The sequence below is a fragment of the Colossoma macropomum genome, unplaced genomic scaffold, assembly GCF_904425465.1.
Source record: "Colossoma macropomum unplaced genomic scaffold, Colossoma_macropomum, whole genome shotgun sequence".
NCBI classification, from domain to species: domain Eukaryota; kingdom Metazoa; phylum Chordata; class Actinopteri; order Characiformes; family Serrasalmidae; genus Colossoma; species Colossoma macropomum.
The window spans coordinates 31,901,909-31,920,324 of record NW_023494795.1 but is presented as its reverse complement, the minus strand read 5'-3'; the positions used below and the strand labels follow the sequence as shown (position 1 = coordinate 31,920,324).

The 18,416-nt window shown below is 38.5% G+C and overlaps 1 protein-coding gene across 1 annotated transcript in view; it reads right to left on the bottom strand.

Moving 5' to 3' along the window:
* The window catches only part of fut8b (fucosyltransferase 8b (alpha (1,6) fucosyltransferase)), a 131,688-nt gene that overhangs the window by 35,204 nt on the left and 78,068 nt on the right, over nucleotides 1-18,416 (bottom strand). Inside the window, exons 3-4 of the mRNA XM_036582196.1 lie at nucleotides 10,772-10,887; nucleotides 5,609-5,774 (exon numbers count right to left, since the gene is read on the bottom strand). Coding sequence (XP_036438089.1) covers nucleotides 5,609-5,774; nucleotides 10,772-10,887 — 282 coding nt within the window. The remainder of the gene's footprint in view (nucleotides 1-5,608; nucleotides 5,775-10,771; nucleotides 10,888-18,416) is intronic.

Below are 18,416 nucleotides of genomic sequence, written 5' to 3'. Positions count from 1 at the left end.
TTAAATAATAGAGTGGTAACACTTTATTATAAATGACCCTTTTTAGATGAAATAAACACCCAACAGACTCTCAGTAACATCAACAACATATCAGTGATGTAGCACCAGTGACATTTAGAAGATTATCAGTAGATCATCAAGAGACTTTAAATTAACTGTGTAAATAAAATTTGTTTATATCTGCCAAATACAGTTGTTTTGCAGTTTATTTTGAGAGTCCAAGTTCAGATCTGTAGATGTTTAACCTAAGAGGAACTGAACATGTAACAGGTTTAATACAGACCACCTCAACATCCTCAACAAGCTGTTACAGACACACCGCTGAGACCATTCTGTAACTGAATCTTATTCTGAAAATATGTTTCTTAAAAATGTTCACTACTGAGGAGACTGTTCAGATCAGTCATCCCTCAAAAGAGTTTTCTAACAGTCAGATTAATAACTGGCTCATTACACTGATTTATCAGTCTACTCAGGCTTTAGCAGAGCTCAGTAACACTGAGATTAATAACTGATCATCACATTGATTTATCAGTCTACTCAGGCTTTTAGCACGCATTTTTGTAAAGAAGCCATTTTTTAGTTCTTCTTTAGAGTAAGTCTTTACATGCTGTGTGCTGGTTTTAAAATAGTTAATAAACAAGCATTAATAAGGTTTCTTTTATATAAAAAGTATTCTCCTAAAAATGTAAAATGTAACTGTACTCTGAATACCGCCTTTACATAATGCAACTTGGACTGAACACAGAGACTTAATTTCTCTATTCTGAACACATATAATACTTTAAATCTGTTACATCCCACGCTTGTGTATGACAAACTGCTACCTCTAAACATGGACAAATGTATACAAAATAGCTAAAAACAGTAGTAAGTCTGAATTTTGCCTGTACTTCTGTCCATTTTTAGAGATAACAGTTCAAGATTACTGTCTGAACATCCGCTTTACCATTTGAAGGCTCTTGGATGTGGAACTGATGACGTTATTACAGGATCCAGAAACCAAATGAGAAGGAGAAACACAGGCCCTCAGTTTAAATCACAATAAGAACAGCCCTGAGGCAGCACTGGACTGTGAGTGACCAGCCAGCTGATTACAGCTGTAATAGAGGGGCAATTACTGATACATTACCCATTAATCAATAAATCCACAAGCAGAAAAGAGAGAGAGAGCGAGACCGAGAGAGCGAAACTGAGAGAGCGAGACCGAGAGAGCGAGACCGAGACCGAGAGAGACTGAGTGAGAAAGAGTGAGAGAGAACGAGTTACACAGCACATGGAAATGAGAATAAAACAGCTGAAACAAAAACCAAAGAAGAAAAATGAACAAGAGAGAAAAGAGACAGAGAATGTGAGGATGGAAAAGCTGAAAGAAAACAGTGAATAAGACAGAGAATTTAACAGTAATCCAGCCTGCTGAGATCTGTTCTGTTTGATAATGTCCTTTTTGTAAATCCAAGCTGAGCTCATTGCTAAGTTCTATAATTTCTATCCCATTGTCCAGATAAATACAGCACTGTTATAACACTTATGCTCGTTTTATGTGTATGATTTTACAATGAATGCAAAAAATGCAAAAAACTAAGACTAATAATAAGTGAGCCATTTTCTCCTCACCTATTTTATGCATGGTACCCAAAAACAAGAAGTTACAAGGCTACAAAGCTAACACAGCCATAAACTGTAATAAAGCAATAAGCCACGAGAGGCCGTGCGTTACTGTGATTTTATCATGGGAAGGGTGTTCTTAGACACAAAGGGAAGTGGAGTAAAACTCCCTTCCCTGTGATAAAATCGCAGTAACGCACAGCCTCAAGTGGCTTTTATGAAATGGCAGCCAACATAAAATATGATAAAATACACATCTTTTCACAAAATAATTTATTACTCATAATAGTTGACATGAACAAGTACAAGAAATGTAGTTCCTTTAGATTATGGTATCCTTGCCGAGCAACCATGGACTGCTGAATGAGGAGAACGCTCTGTCGCCTGTTGTATATTTTGGTCATTTGATGAATTTTTGAACTTTTTGTCATCTAATAATGAACACATACTAGTGAAGTTTCCTCATTGTTTAAAGCTAGAAATAAAGCTTGGTCCACTGCCAGACGCACGGGGGAGAGAGACCACTGGCTTACGCTCAGACAACTGAGAAATAAATGCACCTCTGTTAGAAAGGCCAAATCAGATTATTATCTTGGCCTAATTACCAGCTCTACAAACACTCAAAACTTTTGGAAAACTGTAAAACCCCCTAAAAACAATTCCTCTACTCTTCCAACCAGTGTTGTAGTTGATGATCAGCTGATATCTGAGCAGAAGGAACTCTGTAGAGTTTTCAACTCACATTTTGCTGCAGCTGGTCACATTTTTGAAAATACTGACTCAAATCTGCTGTTAGGTCAAACTGATATCAACTCTATTGTTACCCAGAGCCATGGTCTCTTCACACTCCAGCCCTTCTCTCCAATCATAGTAGCTAAATCTCTTCTTACTATTAATCCATGAAAAACTACTGGTGAAGATGGGCTGGACCCTTACTTCCTGCGTCTAGCAGCCCAAATTATTTTAAAATACATAACATATATTTTTAATCTCTAAATTTTCCTGTTTAGCTAAAATTTTAGAATTTCTAGTAAATAGTCAACTTAAATCATTTCTATATGAAAATTCTTTAGAGAAAAACACAGCACCATCTCTGCTACCACACTGGTTTTAAATGATCTCTATATGACCATAGACAGGAAGAAGCATTGTGCTGCCATTTAATTGATTTATCAAAGGCAGTTGATCACACTCTGATACAGTTGATCAACTTTCGAAAGATTGGTTTTGATACAAATGCACTAAAATGGACCCAAAATTACCTTTTAGCCAGACAACAATGCATAGGACTGAGTAATTACAAATCAGATTTCTTGACTATATCCAAAGGAGGCCCAGTTTATATATATATATATATATAATATATATATATAAACTGGGCCTCTATATATATAGGGGTGCGGGAAAAAAAACGATTCTTAGATGCATCGCGATGTGGACGTGAACGATTCTGAATCAATTCACAAATGTCAAAAATCGATTTTCTAAATATTTAATTTATAACGTAATGTTGACGGAACGCAAAAGGCGGAACTTGGAAGTGCGGAAGTGCAGCGCCTGGACAGTCTGTGGCGGCACATAACAAAAACACAACTGGATGAGTGAGAAATCTGACCGGCTCCCTCTGCATTAAAGCCAGGTTAGATCAGGAGTCACAACACAAATGTTAACATTTTGTCCTTTCAACAAAAATCAAACCACCTTGGGAGCCACAACATTTAATGTCCAGTGTGTCTCAGTATGTGATAATGTCCTAGTATAGACTAAACAATATAAATGAAAACGCAGATTTACTTCGCTCTGCTTTAAGCTTTAGCTCAACTATAGCCGCTTTCCTCCCATCTCCGCCAGAAAACTTTTCCTCAGAAGTAGATCAGTTAAATGTCTCTCAACGTTCAACTGTTTTCACGAGGCTGAAGTCGCTTCTTATTCTCCAGCTTCTTGTTCGAATTTACCCGTTTGAAAGAGAAGCGACTTCAGCTTTGCCACGTTTCAGTGTGACAGTCTCTCGTTGCAGATTTAACTTGCCAGGAAACCAACTGCGCTGCTTATAAATGCGAATAATGCATCGCTGCTATGTGACCTGCAGTCCGCACGCCGGTTACCAGTCATTGTGAAACAGGGCTTTCGCGCTATGTTGCACACGACCCGTCTCAAAGACATTTTACTGACACAGCGATCCCCCCGTCTCTACAACGAGACCAAAACCGAAGTTATAAAATCACTAAAGAAAACAGGTAGAATAGCTGTAACGTGCTGCGTGGACATCCATCACCACTGGATCTTATTTCACCGTAACTGCGCATTTTATCACAGATGAGTAGCAGCAGCTTCTCGTGCTCCAAACAAGAGCACTGAATGAGAGCCTTCTAGTTCACTTGCCACATCACTTCCATTTGTTTTATTAAAAAGATATTGGAAAATTCATTATGGATCATTACAAATACTTTGCTTTACAAGTACCAAGTCACTTTAAATAACAATAACACAGAGTCACTTAGTCACTTTAAAATGTATATTGTCTCTATATTCTGTGTATATTCTGTATATATTTTGTGTATATTTAATATATTTCTGTTGGTTTTTCTTGTATTTTTATTTATTTACTTTCTGTAGAGTGATTATCTGAGCCTCACCATAAGCATTTCAATGCATAAATGCCCTGACATTGCAAATGACAAATAAATTTGAAACTTGAACTCGAAACCTGAGCTCACACAGTGAGAAAATATAAATGCTATATAGAAAAAAAGATGCATCGAGATGCATCGATAATCGTTTTATAATCGCATCACAGCCCTCTGAATCGTAATCGAATCGAATTGTGAGGTGCCTAGAGATTCCCACCCATATATATATATATATATATATATATATATATATATATATATATATATTAATAAACTTGCTGCCTCTGCCTCAGACTGCAAAGTACACCTGTATGCAAATGACAGTTTCAAACTGTTCAGCTGACCCTGTTTATGCTGCAATAAGAGTACGGAGTGCGGAGCCTGGGTTTGACGCTACTTCTGACTGAAACACAAACATTTAAAGTGTGTAATCCATTCAAGTAACATTTTTTAGGCTTTTATACTGCAGTTTTGCAGTGAATCATATTATAAGTGCTTTAATTCAAGCCTGTGATATTACTGATGGAGTTGGTTAACAAGTTTGCTATCTTTTAGCCTGTTAGCTAGCTGACCAACCTAGTTCTAGTTAAGAACATAAGTCTCCAGCCCCTCAGTTTAAACAAAAAACGAGTTCTTACTTCATCAATTCACTCGGTGGTCCATGCGAGCAGCATGGGAGTCAAAGATTATTACATTACCAGCACAAGGGATTTTTCATGCCGAGGTGCAGTGACACAAAATTCAGTTGCTGTGAGGGGGTCATAACTGCGTGTATATTGTAGATTTGACAACGGCTTCAAACGTGACTATCCATTTTACAATATTAGCTTATATCCCCATCAATCAGCATCGCAATTAGAAAATAACAATCCACTGATGCTACCACTGTTCCACGCCTCTGCTTCTCAGCTTTTTCTGGCCAAGAGAGAAGCTGTGGAGCTAAAGCTTAAGGACATGAATGCTGTTGGGTCTTACATGTGGTACTTGTAAAGAATTAGGATGGGACTTCAGCTGCATTACAAAGAAAGACTACTATCTGATCCCACAGATTGATATGGCGCTGATCTACACTGTGGTACCCAGATGGTTTAACCTCCTTGATCTCTGCAATTGGCACTGGCTGGTGGAGCTCTCTCCAGACCTCCAAGCATCTACAAAGCTTCTACAGTGGGCTATCCAAAAAAAGGGTTACCAGTGATATAGCAGGTTCGGTTTAAGAGCTGATAAAAATTTAACACTTAACTAAAGCTCAAGACTCAAGATGTGACTCATACTCGCACCTCAGAGACTTGAGACTTGATTTGAACTTGCATAAAGTAGCTTGTAAACACCTCTGGTACGTATACTTGAGTGTTTGTATGCTTGTTAACCTCTGCTGGTGTCCCAGATCCTGCAGCAATGTGTCTGTGTGCTTCTGCAGCACTGCTGGATCCACATGGCTCAGTTTCTTCACTTCACTGCGAACAAAGTACCACAGCTCTTTGACACCTTTCTCCACCTTCCGCCTGTACTCTTCCTGCTCACGGCCCGGACCAGCTGGAGAGAGACAGAGAAGAGAGAGAAGAGGGGTTAGAGAGGCATGTATATCAGAGCCATAATTGTGCCTGAAATTTTAAACATGATCCAAAGACTGATAATATTCTGTATATTTAATATTCAGAGTCAGATTTGACCCACAGCACCAACTTTAGAATCTGATCCCAACTGTAGGACCAAGAAATTCTGTCAGAGCACAACTGCAGTGCAACTTGACTACATCCTGACTTAATTATGTCCTAATCTGACTGAAGCCCTGACAATTCATAGTATTTGATTATGTCATTAAAGACATCCCGTCACCATCTTGGTAGGTGAGCTGTAACTCTGTAACTCTGATAGAGCTTGTCTCATCACTGTCACTGCAGCTACAACGCTGCAGGTAGATGAAGACCAAAATAGACCAGAATGACCCCAAAAATATGGAAAGATATGTAGACATCTCAGATGTAGTCTCCAGAAAATGCTATGAGGAGAAGATTAGCCAGACTGGTGGACTATATCTGTGTAACCTACAAATCTCTAGAGACTATTTCTAGAGAAATTTCAATGTGTGGGATTCTGCAAAAAAACTAACAAAGCTCTTAAATAATAAACTCATACACACACACTCACACAAATCACTGCGGTCGGAACAAAACCTTTTACATAAAATTCACCAGCTTCTTATTTGAATTTACGGCCCACCTTAAATGGTGCTGCTGTCACACTGAAGTACCTTAAACAAAGAACAAATTTAAAACAAGACCTGCTGGACTGTTGAGTGCATCTCACTGGCTCCCAAACCACACATTTATATTTCACCTGCTGCAGTAATGAGTTTGGGACGTGGCTGTAATAATACAGTGGGAAATCTAAGCCATTTAGATTTCAGCTTTCTTTTGTTATCACTACAGCAGCAAATGAAATAAAACGTATTACTTAATTATAAAACACTCAAATCTATTAGTTAATATGTTTTAAAAATACTTGTAAACTTAGCATTCCAAAAAAATGTTTTACTGCCTTTGCTGGATTGGTTTTGGCTTTGTTATCTCATAGCAAACCACCACTTTGCTTCCCAAGTGAACTTCAAGTTGCCTACCGAATTGGTGACAGCGCAATTGCGTGACGTCATTGGAATATTATGAATATTCTGTTTCAATCTAACTGTCCCATGATGGAATTTTGTCCCAACCCAACAGTAAAGCCTGAAAAAATACTTTACCAACCTGATTGTAGCTCAACAGAATTCGGGCACATTTTATTTGGGCGGTCCCCTATAAATGATCTACAGATACTTAAATCATTAACAGACTTTCTGGTGATACTCAGTTGATTATCAACAACATTAGGGTTCGGGTTAGGAGTAGATGTAGGTTTTCTCTTGAGACACAACTTCAAGTTCAGTTGCATTTAATAGATATTTAGTTGAATGTTAGTTAAGGATATACTGAGCATCTACAAAGCATCTACAGTGGACCATCTAAATAAAGTGTTACCCAGAATTCTGTCTTAACTCAACTGCAGACCAAGAAAAATCAGTCTGAAACCAAATGTAGCTCAACAAAATTCCACTCTGTATTCGACTGGATGATAAACTGACTACAAACAACAAAATTGTGTCCCAAGTTGACTGAGCATGACAGAATTCTGGCAGAACCTGACAGTAGACTTACAAATTGCTGTCTGAACCCAAATGTAGCTGACAAATTTCTGATTCAATCCAAATTGTGCCTGATGAAATGATGTCTGAATTTGTACTGTAGCCCAAAATGATCTAAACCCTTCTGTAGCTGGACAATATTCTGCCCCAATCCAACAGTATCCTAACAAAAATCTAACTGTAAACTGACAAAATTCTGTCCAGGTTGACTCTAGCCTGACAAAATTCTGCCTGATTGTGACTGTAGCCTAAACCAAGGTCAAAATCTGTTACAGGTGGGAGATACTCATATGGGAAACCCAATATGAAATATGAACCTCACCTGAGCATGACAAATGTGTAAGAAACTATGTCCAGTTGGTAGTGAGAATAGTCAGGTCCTGTCAGGTTCAGATAAATATTTCAAGCTCCAACACATAAACATCTGCGGCGGCTGATCTCACACTGACCAATACAGAATGTATATTCTCTGTATGACCTGGTGCTGGTCACTCACAGAGTAAAAGGCTTACAGTGAGATCTTATCTGCACAATATGTGTGTGTTTGCCTGTAAAACTGCCATATTTAAGAAGAGAAAATTAGAATAGATGCAAATACATATAAACACAACAAAAATAACAAGAATTTCTTATTTTCAGAAACATAGTTGATATATTGTCAGCTAGATATCTGGTGAGGTTCTTCCTCTTCTAATTGTTATTATAGCTGCTAGCTGTCACTTCTCCCTATGGCCGGCTGAAACTAAAGCCAACGCGGCCGCCTCACACTATAGTTCCCAGAACCCCTCGCTTCACTACATTCTGTTTGCAACCTGACTTTGCGAAGTATCGTCACCTTGTTGTGCAGACTGAGCGTTTCTCCCATGTCTGTTATATCCTTTTTATGTATGACCTGTATTATGTTTATGGCCTTGCTTTTTGCCTTGCCCCTTTGCTCAGTTTTGTTTATTTATTAATTATTATATTATTTATTATTTATTTATTTATTTACTATATATATATATATATATATATATATACATATAAAATGTTTGCAGTGCTTTGACAATACAAATGTAAATTTGTCATGTTAATAAAGCAAACTTGAACTGAACTGAGAGAGAGATAGAGAGAGAGAGAGAGAGAGAGAGAGAGAGAGGGAGAGAGAGAGAGAGAGAGAGATAGAGAGAGAGAGAGGTAGAGAGAGAGAGAGAGAGAGAGAGTGAGAGAGAGGAGGATATATTTTTGTTACATGCTGAATGATGAACTGGACACACTTAATTCCTTTCATAGTTGTAATTTCATTCCAGCTGGACATAAAAGCTGGGTTCACATTGCACTCGTTCCTCCTGATCTCTCCTCCGTCTCACCACTCTTTTCTTCTACCACTCCACTCTACCCTTACTGCAACTCAGCTTTCTTCTACTTGACCTTCACCTCTTTCTCGCTCTCCTTCTCTTTTTTCTCCCTCTCCCTCTCTCTCTTGTCCCTCGCTTTATCCTTCTTCTCTGTATCCTCTTTCTCTCTGCTACTTGACCACTGTCTGTATCAGTAATTCACCCTGGACACACTGAGAGTGACCTTGCGAGTGTGTAAGTGTGTATGAGTGCGTGTGTGTTCAGGTTGGGCAGAAAAATGTGTAAAACGCAGAAAAGCACAGAAGTGACGTAAATGCATTTTTGCCGCTTTTGTGCCATCGTGTCCTGCGTCAATTCCAAATTAAATCACAAAAAACAACAACAACAAAAAAATAGTTCTGTTCGTTTACATGGTCAGCAAATAAGAGAAAGCAGAGCACAATTTTCAATCCATCATTCAATACGTGTCAAAACCACCAATCTAACAAAAACTGCCAAATGCAAAACAAATGTTACGATAAGACAAAGACTGATATCTGAGAGTGGGTAGAGTGACTGGTATTGGAGTGATGTTGGTATTCTGTGGTGTTTGTAGCTGTTAGTTGTCACTGAGCCACTGTCCTGTGTAGTCTTCCCTGATTAGATGGGAGGAATCATTATCGGCACAATGCATTTGCACGAACCTATTGACCTACAGAGTAGGTCAATAGCATCTATGAAGCGAGTTTTTCCATGTCCATCCTTTCTCGTCCAACATCAGTGCCTGACCTTACAAATGCCCTTTTGACTGAATAGACACAAATTCCCTTTGAAAGCCTTCACAAAGGTGTGGAGGATGTTATAGCCACAAAAGCTGGGTCAACTCTATATTAATGCCCATGGTTTTGAAGGTGATGTCCAACAAACTCATGTAGTTGTGATGGATACTTTTGAAACCACAAACATAATCTGGGACCTCCATATGCCTGTGTGTCATTCAAGCAGGTGAAGGGGAGTTAGAATGCAACACAACACCTGCAATGTTAGTAATTCAGCAGACCACACTGTTCAGTGCTCACGAGAGAGCTATAGATAAATCAATGAGCAGCAAACTAACAAAAGCTGCAGCAAAGTGGAGCTCCAGCTTCCCTCAAGATCCTCCACTATAACATAATCCATGTGCTGCATGAACAAGAGGCTACAATCACAGAGGAGTTGAACCACTGACTTATTTTTATATGCTTGTTTTTGTCCAGTCATAAAGTTGTAAGAAAATGCAGTGCTTTCTAAATGGAAAACAATCTTTCTTTAGGGCCTAATAGAGTAAAAAAAAACAAGCAAATAAGCAAAAAAATGGGATTAATTGTGATTAATCAACTCAGCTAAAAATTAAACAAAATTTATTATACTCAATTGACCGCTCGTGAAATAATGATCAAACAAGAAGTTTGATCATTTGATCAAACAAAAAGCATTCAGTTTTAATTACATTTGAGTAAAGTACAAAGGTAATTCAATGTGCTTTACATAAATAAAATCAAAAAGAACATCAAAAGCAAAAATAGAATACAAAAAAAGGAAGTATGAAGTATATAAAAAAATCACAAAGAGGAAATCAAAGACAAAGTCAAAAGCCTCCAAAGAAATTTCCTTTTTTTTCAGATTTACCACTTTTTTAGCATTATCAACAAACTCAGAAGACACATGTACGTTCACTGGTGGTTTTAGACATTTAAATAAAATGGCTATATTTGCATTTGTGACCTTGTGACTTTGTTGACATGGCCCCCTGTTCCTCTCATCACCTATATCTCAACGATTGAAAGTCTCCTTTAATACTTAATATTATATTGTATTTCTGCTACAACCGGTTGGATTACTTTAGAGTATGAAAACTGACAGAAAGTTCCTTTCATCATTCTGCTTGCTGAATAATTGAATGTGCTGTTGGTGTGGTGCGGTGCTGGAGCACGGTTTCATCTGCAGAGGGGCTCAAATTCACCTGCAGCAGTGCAAACACACTCAGACCCTCTTACCATCTCCAAACAGCCTCTGGTAGTTGTGTATTTTCTGCTTTGCTCGACTCAGCTGCTCCTCTAAAGAGCGCAGCCTGCCTGCAGACACAGGCCGATCAGACTGTCCTTCAGGAATCCTGCAGAGAGAACACACAGGGGCGGTCAGTCACTTTTATCCTACAGGTAGACAGTGGGTCACAGCACATTAGACTCATTCTGGTTAGCATTCAGCATATGTCTGGGGAAATAACAATTAAAAAACAATTAAATTTAATTTACCTTTTGATTTGAACTAGGTCTGCCAATTCTGATTAAATGCATTTTCGTGTAGTTATTTTGCGATTAATCACATATTTGCTTAAAAGAAAGATTACTTTCATTTTAAAAGCAGTGAATTAATAGCTAGATGGATGGACTAAATAAGCTTCATCATAATGTGCTTATTACTGTCAGTTAGGCAGGTGCTGGAATAAAAAACTGATCATGATAATTACCTTTCAGATAGATAGATAGATAGATAGAAGGTAAGTAAGTAGATAGATAGATAGATAGATAGATAGATAGGTAAGAAATTGCAGTGTTACAATAGTAACACATACAATTGCACATAAACTTCGAATAAGAAGCTGTCATATAAAAAGCTAACTTTTTGTGGAGCTAGGCGTAGTTCAGAGTCAAATTAGGAAAGTGTGTTAATGTCACTGTAGTTTCATTTTACAGTATTTGTTCTTTTATTTTTTAACATACAGCATAATGAAGAGTAACTTTTATTTAAAGGGGTCATATCCTACATTTTTCTCACATTCACATATTTTTCCTGGAGCTTCACTTATAACTTTTGTGTCAAAAACTAGTTATACTTAATTTTTAAATGACAATGTCCAACCTCTCCTTTTCCCTTTAATAAAACAGGCCATTTTTGTTAGTGTTAGTTGTCAAGACTGATATATGTAAATTGCCTCTGTTCTGATTGGCTGCTCTGTATAACACATGCTCCTCAAAGAACACACTTAACCCTCTCAACAAACTTATTTACCTCACGATACAACATTAAAGGGAAGAGTTTGAGTAAGTCAGTAAAAGGCATGTACTTAGTCATACTGTCATATTGGGCACCTTTAAACCTCTTTTTTAACATTCAGTATATATACAGAAATATATTTGCAGAATAGAAGCAACACTGTGCAACGGTGAAATAGATTTAGCCAGTCACAAGCCAGGTCTCACCAGGCCTACCTCTAGAGAGGTCTCAGGGAACACTGCTCTCTATCATTTCTTCTCATTGTTGCACAATGTTGCCTCAAGGCAACATACTCCAAAAGGACCCCTGCACATATGAATTATTTTTAATGAATTTAATATTCAGGTCCATTTTATGCAAGAAAAGTGAATCTTATATATTTTTTTAATTGGCTCTCATAATACAACAGTACAGGGTAAAATATTTCTGTATTTTATGTATGTATTTATTCTGCATTTTTTGTTTTTTTATTTATATTAATTTGCTGAGTTTATTATATTGAAAAAAACACAGAATACTAAATATGCTCTTACTTTTGCACAGGCCACATTTGGCGTTATATTCTTTTTCAACATGTTTAAGCAGCACAACATAAGATTTAATAAAAACTGAAAGAAGTAGCATTACTACTGAGGTAGGAGAAAAGAGAATACACAAAAATGGGGAGTGTGTGCTGCCGCGAGTCGCCCTATAAAGCCTAAAAAATGTCAGGTCGAATTCCGGGGGAGTTTTTCTAACCACGTTGTACTTTATGCATTAGTGTCACATGCGCAGACTCAAAAAATTGTCGGCTTAATGTTTAGATCTCACATGCAAAATCAACATGATACAGATGAAGATATATATATATTATACTGATGTAGATAATTCACTCACATCCTCTAAAGACATGTCAATCATCAAGTTTTAGCTAAGTTCTCTTTGAATTCTCTTTCAATCATCAGATTCATCTGCTCAGGGAAGGGGTCTGAAGCGCAACCCACAAAAGAAAACATTCTTCCGCATGTTGCATGCAGTTACACATTTCCAGAGAGGTCTCCAAATCCCCAAAACTTACATCTTTAAATTAAGTAAATAAACAGTAACTGTGCATTAAAATGTGCAGAAGTGTGTTCTATGTGTGTGTAGGATGTGTTATGTTCACTTAAAAAAAATCAACAAAAACGTCATTTGAATGGGCTGCCTGAACTTTTGCACTCAACTATGTAAATGCATTAGTTTTTGTGACACCAATGATTTTAAAAAACTGCGATTGCAGCATACTTTTCATATATGGATTGTATTGACTGGGGAGTGAAAGTTTTGAATCTTTAACCATGTTTACATACAACATTAAAATTTTGTTGAAAAAGTGAGGAAAATTAGGTTTCCCATGATACGAGCTGTTTAACAAAACATTGTATTCAGTATATAATAGAGACAACAAACACACAAAGAGAGATAGATAAAGAGAGACAGTCAGAGATGGAGTTGGAAGGAGAGAGAGAGAAATAGATAAAGATAGAATGGTATAGAGTGAAACTGTTTCAGTAAGAGTTGATTATGAATAGTGGGTGAATTAGAGACAGTATAATGTCGACTACAGTTCTCGATTGCGCTCTGTTTGGTGCGCTTTAGTAAATTCGCTTTTAAAAAATTCCCCTAAAGCCTGTAATCACTAATTACAGTCTGAATGATGTTCCTCTTCAGCCTGTTTCGACATACTCTAAACACCTCCTGTCACAAACAGCCCACTAATGAGTGTCTGGAAAGCTATTTATGCTCAAGTGGGGCTTAAAATGTTGACTAAAGTCTGTTAATTCACCACCACACAATAAGCCTTAATAAACGCAAAAACATTTTTCGGAAACATCTTGCCCCCTTTTTGCAACAATTACCAAACATTTCCATCAGATTCATAATCATAAACACGTTCCCTTTTTTTTCTGAGAACCAGCATCTAACAAGAACATGAAAAGTATGTGTTACATATTCATGTACTAATGAATATATTAATATTAATGCTGGCAACATATGCATATGCAAAGGGAATTAGAGCAAAGGAACCACAGCAGTAAGAAGGAAGCCTGTGAGCCAAAAAATCACACATTCAAAGAGAAATCAGTGCTTTAGACTGGAAGAGGAGAGGGGGTGAAATGCTTAAAAATTAATCAAACAAAAAAAAATAAATCATATACATGAACACAGCAGGCTAACCTTATATTCACAGTATATGGACTAACCATGGAGATAATAAAAGCAGGCCATAATTTTGTATGAATTATGTCTCAATCACAGGTCACTGAAACCAAAGAAGAAACCGTCAATTCATACTACAGTTGTGCTTGTAAGTGAAAAAGATTTTTTTAGATGAATTTGATGAAAAAGGTATTGTTCTGTGTACAGCTTTGTTTTGCAGAAAGAAAAAATAGATAATTTATATTTTTGTCATTTTTCAGCATTTTTGACATCGAAACAGGCAGAAAAAGATGATGCAAAACTGTCAATATAGAATGTCAATGAAATTCCTAATGTAACTAAGTAATAAATAATGTAATTACATATAGATACTTAGGCAATGCACATTGGAAAGTTTGCAGCACACTTTTAAAAATAAAGGTAGATGATTTGCTGGATTGATGCCATTCTTAAAAAAAGGTACTAGAGTCTCACTGAGGTGGTCCCCTTAAGTCCCTGGGGTCGGCTGGTACTCCGAAGTCCCTGGGCTGGTACCTTCCAATCACCGAGGTGGTACCCCTAAGTCACTTGGAGTGGTAGCCTCACATCACAGAGGTGATACCCTTAAGTTACCAAGGTGGTCCCTTAAGTTACTGAATTGGTACCTTGAAGTAACTGAAGTGGTAACTTGAAGTCACCAAGGTAGTAAACTCAAGTCATCAGAGTGGTACCCTCAAGTCACCAAGGTGGTACCTGAAGTCACTGACGTGGCACCCTCTAAGTCACTGGGGTAGTACCTGCAAGTCACCAATGTGGTACCCATCAAGACACCGAGGTGGTACCATCAAGTCACGAGGTGGTACACTCAAGTCACCAATGTGGTATTCTGAAGTCCCTGGGGTGGTACCCTCAAGTCACGAGGGTGGTACCCTCAAGTCACTGAGGTGGTACCCTCAGGTCACCGAGGTGGTACATTTAAGTCACCAAGGTGGTAGCCCCAAGTCGCTGGGATGGTACCTTGAAGTCCCTGGGGTGGTACCTTCGAGGGTACGTCTTCAGTGTATTTAGTTAGGGAACATAATTGTCCCACATTTTATTGGAGTGATATTTTTAAGCTGCCTTAATTTCATACACTGTGTCTTCACTCCAGTCCTTTTTTAAAAGCTAAAAATACTTACCTTTATCTTGGTAAAGTAGTTGGGCCTTAAAGACTAGTTTGAACATTTGATTGTACATTTACATCGTCTATGCTTGAGGACAAAATGTATCTGCACAGTGACCTTTGTTCCTGAGAGTACAGTGCTGCACGTTTTAGAGATACACACAAGTTGTGTGAGCATCAGAAGACGGAAACCACAATCTCTGCTGAGCTCTGGCCTGGAAGGAACTCAGTTTAACACACTTGTTCAATTTCATTTAAAAATCTTTCTTAGAAAAAGAACACAAACCAGTTAGGAACCTTTCTAGAGTATTTACTGAATAACGTCCCCCTAGTGTCAGTGTTCATGTTTGTTCAGGTCCCCATAAAGAGATCAACACAAATACATATGGACACACATACTGTCGCTGCGAGGACGAACCTTGCATGCCCATTTTTTGTCATCATCTACTTTCTTTGCAGAATTTGAAATTTCATGACAAATGAACCAATAAAAATGGTCCAAAACTACTCACAAACAAATCATGCTCCATTAACCTCAATTCAAAGTAAAGAATGTGTTTCTCTCGTAAAGTTCTCTTGTAAAGAAAGAGGGAAAAAAATAAAAGCACAGAATAGAAAGAGACATAGAAAGAGACAGAAAGGGGGGAGGGGATAAAGTCATAGCAGAGAAAGAGACAGCAAAGAGAAAGAGAGAGAGAGAGATAGAGAGAGAGAGAGAGAGAGAGAGATGAGATACAGTTATAGAAGAGAAAGAGACAGCAGAGAGGGAGAGAAAGAGAGAGAGAGAGAGAGAGAGAGAGAGAGAGAGGAAAAAGATACTCATAGAACAGAAAGAGAGCAGAGGGAGAGAGAAAGAGAGCAGAGAGATAGAGAGAGAGAAAGAGAGAGAGAGGCAGAAAGACACTGCAGGGAATGCCTCCTTTTTATCTGGTGGTGAAGTCTGCGCTCGGCTGTTTGTGCAGAATAAAGAGTAGAGGGAGATGAACAGAAACGGAAAACAGAAATGGGGGCAATGTGCAGCGTGCTGAAATATAAATGAACTACAACTGCTCTCTCGCTCTTTCTCTGTCTGTCTGTATCTATCTCTCCATTTAGCTCTGTTCAGTAATCCTTGCTCATATTAACACATGTAGTTCCTGTATGTCCAATTAGCCCCACTGAGATAACTAGAGCTAACATTTACAGATTTAAAGTGAGTGACAGGCTGGTGGATGGCATACTGTGATAATATGGCTGTATGACATACTGTCATCTATTAAAATGACAGAAGCAGGCACAAAATTAAGTCTTCAAGATCACTGCTGTCTGTTATACTTTTATATTTTTTGTCCATGTTTATACAAAACACTGCTTCATACAGTGTCAGAAACCACATAATGAAGTCTGTTAGAGATACTGAACAACTCCACACAGTTTGAGGTGAATGTGATGATTTAGACATGCAGTTTGCATGATGCTAATTGGTGGAGTATAAGTTTTTCTTACTTGTTAGCCTTGTAGCTCCAGTGTAAAACTAAAGAAGCAAACGTCAGACACCAAACATGTCTTGGCTGATTAAATACATTTTGGGGGGCTGGGGTGGGGGGCAGTTATAGAATATCAATGAAATTCTTAATGTAACTGAGTAAAAATAATGTAATTACATATAGATACTTAGGTAACGCACATCGCAAAATTTGCACACACCACACACATATCGTCTAAGCCGCTTCTCCTTCTGGGTCGTGGGGGGTGCTGGAGCCTATCCCAGCTGTCATCGGGCGGAAGGCAGGATACACCCTGGACAGGTCGCCAGTCCATCGCAGGGCAGACAGACAGACATACACATTCACACACACACTCACTCACACCTAGGGGCAATTTAGCATGTCCAATCAGCCTGACTGCATGTCTTTGGACTGTGGGAGGAAACCGGAGTACCCGGAGGAAACCCATGCAGACACGGGGAGAACATGCAAACTCCACACAGATAGGACCCTGGTCACCCTGCCGGGGAATTAAACCCAGGCCCTTCTTGCTGTGAGGCGACAGCGCTACCCACCGCACCACCGTGCCGCCCGGAAACTTTGCAGTACTCAAGGTAAATGATTGATGCCATAAAAGAACCACCCATGGTTCCCTGAATATCCTTTCAGTAGATGGTTCTTTAAAGAACTACTATTGTAAATCAGATGTGTAAGTGTGAAGAACTGAAAGATGTTTAAAGAACCTCCACATAATGTAAAGGTTCTATTACATTTGAGTCAGACTCCTGACCTGGTGGGCCACACAGTTCCTTTTTTTGTCACTCTCAAAAACAGGAACTAAACTCTCACTGAGGTGGTACACTGAATTCCTGGGGGTGGTACCCTCAAGTCACCAAGGTGGTACTCTCAAGTCATCAAGGTGGCACTCTCAAGTCACTGGGGTGGTCCCCTCAAGTCACCAAGGTGGTATCCTGAAGTCATGGAGATGGTACCCTCAAATTACTGAGGTGGTAGCCTCAAGTCATTGAGGTGGTACCCTGAGGTCACTAGAGTGGTACTCTGAAGTCACCAAGGTGGTACCCTGAAGTAATGGGCATGGCACCCTCAAGTCATTAGGTGGTGTCCTCAAATCACTGAGGTGGTACCCTCAAGTCACGAAGATGGTACCCTCAAGTCATTAAGGTGGTACCCTCAAACCACTGAGGTGGTACCCTCAAGTCATGGGGGTGGTACCTTCAAATCACGAGGTGGTACCCTCAAATCACTGAGTCGGAACCCTCAAGTTACTGGGGTGGGTGAGGGGGGTGCACTATGTATTTTTTGCTGGGGGAAAAGCTTAAATTTTTTTAAGGTTTATCTATTAGTCAAGTTGCACCAAACTATCAACCTAGTTTAATAATACTTGGGATTAATCCATCATTTAAATCCTGGTTTTAGTTAATCTAGAATAATGTGGCTCCAATTACAGTTAGAGTTAGGTTTTGGGTTTGAGTACTTAAAATGCACCATACAAGGCACAGAGCATGTAATTCAATATCGTAAAAAAAGCTTAAAATGTCTTTAAAAGGTTTTAATTGCAGATGTTTCTTTGCAGATCTTTTTAAAATATTTTTAATTTATCCCTTTTTCACAGTAGCCATAAAATGCAGTTTCCGTCTGTTTTGAAGGTCCCTCAGTTTTGGCACACTACATTTTTGCTCAGCAATGTTGATGGAATATGTTATGATGGAAAAGTGCATCTTTTACAAAACCATAACCAGTTGTACAGGATTGTTTGATTGCTGTCCATTTAATCTCATCATGGCCCTCCTTTCGCCCCTCGTTGCTCACTAGCAGCCCAACACAGTCACATTTCACACA